Raw genomic sequence first — 9067 nt, 5'->3', positions numbered from 1 at the left:
AAAGGCTAAATAAAACTAAAATATTGGTGGTAATTTTTGACTGTAACTTTACAAAAGGCACCACATACATTTCTATCGCTGTATGAAGCACAAATTAACATAAAGCTTATAATATCAATGATTCTGAACTATTAAAATGAGCCAGAGGAAGTGATCAACACATTGTAGGTTAAAAGTAACAATATCTATTTTTTGAACCAGTGAATGAAGTTTAACATTTCTTGCAAACTTAAAATTTTGTTTTAAAGAGTATAAGAAAGCAGTTTGTCTTTGAGGAGTCGAGGACAAAATGTTTGACCCAAACMTTTGCGTTAAAACATTTTTTATTGCCCTCAGCATATGAACAAGTTCTGCATCTGCTTGGCTTTGCTGCTGTTACTTCCCACCCACTCTGCTTTTCGACAATCTGTTCGCTTAAATGCCTCCATTTTTTAAAGCACAGCAAAGCATTTCAAAGCTAAAGAGACAAAYATTTCCATAGAGGAGCTGGAGGAGAGCTAAAAGCAAACAAAAAAGTAAAAGTCTGTTAAATTTGAGTGGAGGCAACATTAGACGGTCCAATTCAGCTCATGTTAAAATGTGTTCATTTAAGGTTGAAGGCTTTAAAAGTTAGATTTAGATGTATTTATGTTTAAGTTTTGCCTTAAAGGGAGATGGAAATTATTAGTTTTTTTTTCCAGATAAACAAGTAAATGCTGGTCTTGTGAACACAGGAATCACAAGGAATGCTTGTACTTGATTATAGAGAAAAGCGTCAACAAACCTTCACATATTGATTTTTCTAAATGCATCATGTTGTTTCAGGTTATAATAACTCTTCTGGGTGAACAAGGAAACAGTAAGCCCCACCACCTGACCGACCCAAAGAAACCCGTGTTTGAAAGGGGTGCGGTGGACTTGTTTCTGCTAACGACGCCCTACTCTTTGGGAGAGCTGGAGGTGATCCGGCTGTGGCACAATAACTCGGGGAGTCATCCCGCTTGGTATGAAAAATAAAAGTAAAAGAAACATATTTTATAGCTACTACTGCTGTCATAACAATAACTAAACAGGGTGAGAGGACATGATTTGTCTTAAAGCTACACTGATTCATCATTTAAAAAGAAATCATTCAATGCAGCTCAAAATRAAATATATTTATTTACCTGATCATCATCAACAGTGTTCATGGAAGTGTCCACAGTTTTCTACTCTTGAGCATTAAAGATCCCAGAAAAGCAGCTGTTGCTCTCCATCAGTTTGTGAAGGGTTAAATGTTGTTTCCAAGTGATTTGAAGCCCACATTTCTGCATTAATAGAAATTATTCAAAAGTGGAAAACATTCAATACAGCTGTCAGTTTATAGATGTGAATGTCCCGTTACACCGGAGGTCACTCTGTCTGTGATGGGAGTTGTGCACAAACTGCAGCACCTGCAAACCTCAGAGAACTGAAGCAAAGCCTCTTTCAATCCTCCATTGCTGCTTTCAGTTTYACATTAATAATTTATTAAAACAATTTATTGAACTCTCTTTACCTTTAACATAATGTTTTTTTTCCTCAGGTTTGTAGGCAACATTATGGTCCAGGATTTACAGACAGAACAGAAATGGTATTTTCTGTGCAATTCCTGGCTTGCGATAAACTTGGGTGACTGCTGCCTCGACAAACTCTTCCCTGTTTCAACAGAAATGGATTTGAAGAAGTTCAGGTACGGCAAATGCGCAGCAGTATTTGTGCAGCACATGACACGCAGGATCAAGATGGTATGGTCTGAAATGAATGGTTTTTATTTCATTTACTTAACATAGAGTGTAGCTATGGAGAACCGTTTCATTCAAATTTAAATACATACATGCATGCATGCATGCATACATACATACATACATACATACATACATACATACATACATACATACATACATACATACATACATACATACATACATACATACATACATACATACATACAAATAAATAAATAGACATGCTAAAATATATTATAATTTTATTGATTTTTTAATTTTTCACAGGGATATTTATTTATTTAATGGAATAGTATTAATAAATATTCCATTAAATAAAAATATATCCATGTGAAAAATAAAAATCAATAAAATTACACATTTTAGCATGTCATTTATTTATTTATTTATTTTAATTTGAATGAAACAGTTCTCAGATATTTATTTTATTTTATTTTATTTTATTTATTTATTTATTTCAATTTGAAGGAAACGGTTCCCCATATGTATCGGGTACAAACCTGAAACTTAGAGCATATTCTTGTTACGAGGTTTTGTACCCTGTAAAKACAAGGTACATGCTTTGTATGTACCAGATAAGTAACAGATAAAAACAGAGTATCGGTCCACTTCATCGTATAGAACACTTTTTTATCCCCAGACAAGTTTTCAAAAGGGATTTGAAGTTTTTAAACTGAATGTGTAGAAAATCTCTTTAGGAAACMCTTTAATTCACTCTTTAAGCTTGAAGTGTTATTGGTCTTTAGAACATWTAAGGTTTATTGAAATTTCAATAAATCCTTCTCTTCCTCGAGCATTTTGTTTCTAAAAGACTTGCTGAGCTGATGACTTTCAAAGGATTTCTGTCCTTTTCTTTACCCTCAGATGTCACATAGCGAGATTCAAAATGTGATGGTGATTCTTCRCTAATTGGGAGTTTTAAGGGTTTAAAAAAGTTTAGTATTTGAAAGGCTGCTTTTATCTTGCAGTAATTTGTTCTTCATGAAGACGGTAAAGGATTTCAATGATGGACACCTCTGGTACTCTGTGATTAATCGACCTCCAAGCAGCACCTTTACTTGTGTTCAGAGGGTGTCGTGCTGTTTCTCCCTGCTGCTCTGCACCATGCTGACCAGCATCATGTTTTACGGGATCCCCACAGACCCCTCTGATCAGGTCATGGATTTGGGTAAATCTCAATTTAATTAGGTATTATTATAAAAAAAAATTAAAGGCTTCAGAGCGACTGATCTCACATGTCCTCGGTTTTCAGGTCAGTTTCAGTTTACCTGGCAGCAGTTCATGATTGGAGTCCAGAGTTCCCTCATTATGTTTCCAATAAATATCCTCATAGTTAGCATCTTCAGAAACACTCGTCCTCGGGAGACGCCGTGTTGTCGGAACAAAACAAAGGAAACAAAAAGCCTTCAGCATGAGAGCACTTTGCAGACAGTTTCCTCACAGACGGCTACAAATACTGAGAACATCAATTTAGACGTTATTATAAAGGTAGGTGTTCTTGTTTCTGTGCATTTAAAAAGTCTAATATTTGACAAAATTTAAACCCCTAAATTAGCCGTTATACTCATTTATTGTTAAATCACTTACAAATTCTGATGTTGGGTGTTGTGAAAAGCTATAATAAATAATATTTAACCTTATATTGAAACTGAAACCCCAATTCACTAATAGTTGGAATGAAATTATTTGGAAAATCTCATAAACTTGTGCTACTTCTACAATGAAAAATGTTGAAAATCTGAAATATCAATTAAAGTATACTGTTTGAGATATTTTGTCAACAAATTCAAAATTATTTTATTTTTCAAACTTCAGACAGGAACAATAATGATACAAATGAGAAACAGCTGGAAGAACAGTTAGCAACTAATAAGGGTTCAGATGCAGAAACAGCCTGCCTGCAGTCCAGACCTCTCACCACATAAAAACATTTCATGCATCATAAAATTAAAAACCTGGCAAAAATATGTCACAGTTTAAATAAGTTGGACTCAGAATGCAAGCTAACTTTTTTCAAGACTATTGCTTCCTAATAATGATGCAGTATTTTCGTTTAAACATTTTATATATTTACTGTGTCCCAATATGAATAAATACACGTTTGATTGGGTTTTATTTACCTTTCACACAAACCTTTTTGAAATTCAGGTTACAAATTATATGGTCTGCAAATTTATTTATGTGTATATAAACTAGGGCTGTCAAATTATTGTTATTTTTAATCTGATTAATCCCAAAGTAGTTGTGAATAAATCATGATTAATCTTAAATTTAATATGCATTTTTATTGCATAATGATAAACTAAATTACTTGAGTTATTAATTAGCTTTTAATGTTTTTTATTTAGAAAACAAAATCGATGCTTAGACACAATTTTTCGAATATAAAACGGGACCTAAAAATGCTCCAAACATATTTGAGTCAGTTAAATTTTGTGCAGAATAATGAGGTTAAATCAAGAATTCAAGGATTTTTCAATCAAAAAGTACTACATGAGGAACGAAAGATTGACACTAAGGTCACAGTTGTTTGCAAAACATAAATAAATAAATTAAAATAAGCCATATGAAGACAAAAAGAAAAAAACTGTGCATAATTTTATTTTATTTAACCTTTATTTATCCAGGTAAACTGTTTGAGAACCACTTCTCATTTACAAACATGCCCTTGCATGCACTGAGTGCATTGCGATATACAAACCTACATATTCAGCCATAATAAAGTGAATGTAAATTTTAATCGCAATTAAAAATTTTAATCTATGCCCATGTAGCACTAAAATTAATCAGAGTTAACTTGATTAATTTCACAGCCCTAATATAAACTGTCTTTTTGTATTTGAACTTTTAGGATATCACAAGAATTGTGCATTCGCTCTCTGAGACAGCAAAAAGCAACATCCCGTTCACTGAGTCGGAGTTTGGACCTGGAAAAGGAACCGATATAAATGGCATTCTCTCTGAGGTGGAAGACTTCCTCAAACAGAGTTACAAAACCAGTGATGACGCCCACCCAGGTGCGCTCCAAGCACCTACTGTACAAAACTCATTGCTTTCTCCACTTTACAATGGTTTTCTTCAGAAACAGGCCAATTTGGACGAGACCGTATAACTTCTGTCAAGGCTGCTTTGTTGTTAAGATCAGCTCATTTGTGTTTTGTGCCATCAGAGGAGGGGATTCAAAAGAAAAGCAACAAAACCCAGCATTTGTACAGGCAAATGTGTCATCTTGAAAAGGAGATGAGTCATCTGGGCCCTTCCTGCTTCCCCAACCCAGAGAGCTTCAATCAGGCTCTGCAACAAGTCCAGGACATGAAGAGCTTCCTTGGAAACTACCTCCCAATAACCAGCCATGTCAACCAACATGAACATAAGTATTTGTTAAAATTACCACACTTTTTTTTGTTTATTACCTATTTTTTACCTACTGAGGTTGGAGATTTTCTACAGTACATGGCATTTAAATAATTTATTTGTGTGTTATAGTTGTAACAGATCCTAAGCAAATGGGGAATTTGCACAGATTGTTTAATTGTACTCTCTCAGGTCCAGGCCAGCAGATACTACTTCTGGTGACAGCGGTCGGAAAAAGAGAGTGCGTCGACACGGAGTGCTACCCTGGTGGTTTATCTTTGTTGGCTGGCTGCTGGTGTGTGCTTCCAGTTTCATATCTGGTTATTTTACGATGCTTTACGGGTTGAAGTTTGGAAAGGACCGATCCATCAGCTGGTTGGTCTCCATGATCGTTTCCTTCTTTCAGAGTCTTCTCTTTATTCAGCCGCTGAAGGTGAGTAGTGGATTTTATTCACAGCAATACGTCACAGTATGAGGGCCAAAATAAGGATTATTGCACAATCATCGTTGTAGCAGGAGGCTATATCTATTCCTAAGCCAGTTATTTATCTGATTAATGATAGGCCAGCACTGCTAACTGAGCAGCTGGCCCTGGTAACTGAGAGGCCGGTGCTGGGAAATGAGAAGGAGACTATTCATTTGTGTTAGCATCAGAAATGCTAGTGACCAGCATCGATAAGTTGGCGTTGGCACTGGCGAGGCTAGCAACTAGCATGCTTAGGCTCACCTACTTCAACTTTTTTGAAAAAGGAAAACTTTCTTAACAAAAATGATTGACATACAAAACCTATAAGCAACATGCTGACAGGTGTTCCTTTGATTTGATTTATTTATTTAACAGGAAAAGATTATTAAAAATCAAGCCTGACTCAGCGTAATTGCTGTTTTACAGCAGGCTCCTGTTCTGCAGCACATAAAACACTCAGAATTACAGCATCACAATCACATCATTATACACCATAGACACAAAGACAAACAAGCATACCAAATTTCAGGAAGGCAGCATTTGCAAAATAGGACGTCTAAATATGAGCACAACAAAAAGTGTCCAGCAGATGGCTGACAAGATTCTTCTTAAAGGGCTGTAGTTTTGAAATGGACTTTATGTTTTGAGGAATGTCATTCCATGCTTTAGTATAAACATAGAAGAAAGACCTCTGGCTGTAACAGTTTTTAAAAGTTGGTAATATCAGTTGTCCTTTTGTAACAGATCTAGTTGAATGACCACTTCCAGAATTTGATTTGGGCARCAATGCACAGAGAGTTCCATAATTGGCACCTAGGAAGATCTGAAAATATAAATTAATACCACTATACAAAACATAATTCTGAAAAGTCAAGGCATCAGACAATGAAAGAACTGTACAGTGATGAGTTCAACCAGGAAGTTTTCTTTGCAGAATCAACTGATCAACATGACGTCAAGCATAAATAATAAACATAAAACATATTGTGAAGCAGGCAGCTTTAGTTAAATTTTTTTATTATTTTATTTTACCATTATTTAACCAGGCAAATTCCACTGAGATCACGGATCTCTCTCTTTCAACGGAGGCCTGGGCCTGAAGGCATCACGTTGCACATTTTTTGGGGTGGAAACCACAGTACCCAGAAAAAAAATCTCACGCAAGCTCAAGAACATGCAAACTTTACACAGAAAGATCCCAGTTCTGAACCGGGGATCRAACCCAGGACCTTCTTGCTATGAGACGTCAGTGCTAACCACTGAGCCATCATGCAGCCGTTACCACCTGAATTAGCAACTGTGTTTGCCCTTGTCTATTGGTCGATGGCTGTGTATTTTTTTCTCTTTAGTCAAGAGATGAGAAAACAAGAACTATCATGTTGTGACTTTTTAGAGAAATTTTAGTTTATAGAGTAAGTTTTCTTTAAAGGGACAATATTATGTGTTTCTCAGGCATATATTTAAATTCTATACTATAATAAAAGTAACTGTCACCTTCAGTTGGTATTAAAATGCTGTTTATATTTATAAATAGAAAATAAACTTCAATTCTCATCATATGTTTCCAAACATCTTGAAATTGGTCTCTGTCTCTTTAAGAACCTCCTTCTGCTTCTGTCCCGCCCATTTCAGCACGGGCCGGGTGTGTGTGTGTATGTGTTCTGTGATGAGGAAGCTCAGCTTGGAGACACAGCCCAGAGGAGGAGCTAATCTCAAAAGGCGGTTCTAGGCCCAATCGGTCGTTTTTGCTCCCCTGCCTGGCTGCCTCAGGACACGACAGGATTTCTCAGACATGCATGAATGAGTCAAAGCAAGACTCTGGGCATGTTTTTGATGAGAGGATAACATTATAACATGATATAAAACTTAAAAAAGTTGATTTTACATAATATTGCCTCTTTAGTTAAAAACATTTGTGTCTAATAAAGTGAGCAGCTTATCTATGCTAGTCACTAGCCTCTCCAATGCTAATGCAAATGAATAGTCTGCTTCGAATTTTCCAGTGCYAGCCTCTCAGTTACTGGTGCCGGCCTATCATTAATCAGATCAATTGTGCAATAGTCTTAATTTTGGCTCTCATACCACGCCATACAGCAAAACATATCTCAATAATCTTAAATTAAACATGTTTCTTTAGAATTTAGACAATATGCTTTACATTATAGGTGATMGGTCTCGCAGTTTTCTTTGCACTGGTAATAAAGAAAGTGGACGAGGAGGATTTTCAAGATGTGGCCTTTGAAAAAGTTGAAAGATGTCCAGGTTGGGTCAAAATATCCCCCAAAGCACATTTTCTCTTTTCCACAAATTGTGAAAAGTATTAAATTCAGCATCATTTTTAGGTGATCAAAACAGCCGAACAATGAGCAGATGGGCTGCTTGTCTGTACGAGCCACCTCCACCTGCAGACATTGAGAAAATGAAAAGGAAGAAGATTTTGGAACAGAAGGCATTCGCTCTCCTCACTGAGATCTTAAGTGCGTATGAACTGTGTATTTTTTATTGGTTTATATCAGGGAGGATTTGTAAGTTTGGCACACTATTAATTAAAAAGAATTCATTATAAAAAATGATTCATAGAAAAGAACAGAAGAATGAGCAGATGTGACATGTTAATGAAGAAGTTAAAAAAATCTGAGATAAAAAAATTCTTAGAAGTATTAATTTTTCTTCTGTTCTTTCTGATTTCTTATTGTGTTCCAGTCTATTTGGGCTTCATGTGGATGTTGCTGCAGGTGGCTTATGGCCAAAAAGATCCCAATGTTTTTTTCCTGAATCAGCACATTACAAACAGCTTCACAGGAAATGTCCCAGGCAGCATGGGTCCTCAGGATGTGTACACATGGGCCAACACCTCCCTGCTCCAAAACCTGTTTGGACAATATCCAGGTAGATATTAATCCCCAAAACAATTCGTCATTTTGACACAAATTATTTTTAATTTGCATTGCTTTAATGAACATTTGACATTTATTTATTAATGCAAAAAAGCTTAAGAAGCTTTGTACAGCTTTGTGTCAAAGTTTCTTTTAACAATAGTTTATCGGACAAAATGTTTATAAATGTCTGCCTGAAACTTTTTATGCTGTCTAGAAAAGCAGACTTTTTGCTTTAAGCTTGTTAGTTTTAACAAACAATCTCCTTAATGAGAAAAAAAGGAATATTTTTTTATTAATTTAAATCATCTCTTTGCTTTTATTTATGATACACTACTGACTTTTATCATTTAATTGGATTCACACAGTCAGAATAAAATAATTCAGTTGCCTGATTTAATTTTAGATGTTGTGACTATTTTGGTAAAAAGACGGATGTTTGAAAAACTTGTCTTGTATATTTTTTTGTGTATTTAAAATAAACCTAATGAGATGAGACATCCTCRCCACCAGTGTTTAACCCTATAAAGCCTAACCCTTTAAAAAATAGTCAGAAAATTCTCATTTTTTTTAGAACTGACATGTTTATTGGGCCTTCAAACAAAATCCCTTTTTTTTTTTTTTTT

The 9067-nt window shown here is 35.3% G+C and overlaps 1 protein-coding gene across 1 annotated transcript in view; it reads left to right on the top strand.

Annotated features, from left to right (window-relative positions):
* The window catches only part of LOC106529441 (polycystic kidney disease protein 1-like 2), a 40075-nt gene that overhangs the window by 14334 nt on the left and 16674 nt on the right, over positions 1 to 9067 (top strand). Inside the window, exons 18-27 of the mRNA XM_014024867.1 lie at positions 805 to 983; positions 1544 to 1690; positions 2714 to 2913; positions 2998 to 3233; positions 4597 to 4762; positions 4915 to 5119; positions 5292 to 5532; positions 7731 to 7827; positions 7908 to 8042; positions 8269 to 8454. Of these exons, the coding sequence (XP_013880321.1) occupies positions 805 to 983; positions 1544 to 1690; positions 2714 to 2913; positions 2998 to 3233; positions 4597 to 4762; positions 4915 to 5119; positions 5292 to 5532; positions 7731 to 7827; positions 7908 to 8042; positions 8269 to 8454 (1792 nt within the window). The remainder of the gene's footprint in view (positions 1 to 804; positions 984 to 1543; positions 1691 to 2713; positions 2914 to 2997; positions 3234 to 4596; positions 4763 to 4914; positions 5120 to 5291; positions 5533 to 7730; positions 7828 to 7907; positions 8043 to 8268; positions 8455 to 9067) is intronic.

The sequence above is a fragment of the Austrofundulus limnaeus genome, unplaced genomic scaffold (genome assembly GCF_001266775.1).
Source record: "Austrofundulus limnaeus strain Quisiro unplaced genomic scaffold, Austrofundulus_limnaeus-1.0 Scaffold443, whole genome shotgun sequence".
NCBI lineage: Eukaryota > Metazoa > Chordata > Actinopteri > Cyprinodontiformes > Rivulidae > Austrofundulus > Austrofundulus limnaeus.
This window is presented reverse-complemented; position numbering and strand designations above follow the sequence as displayed.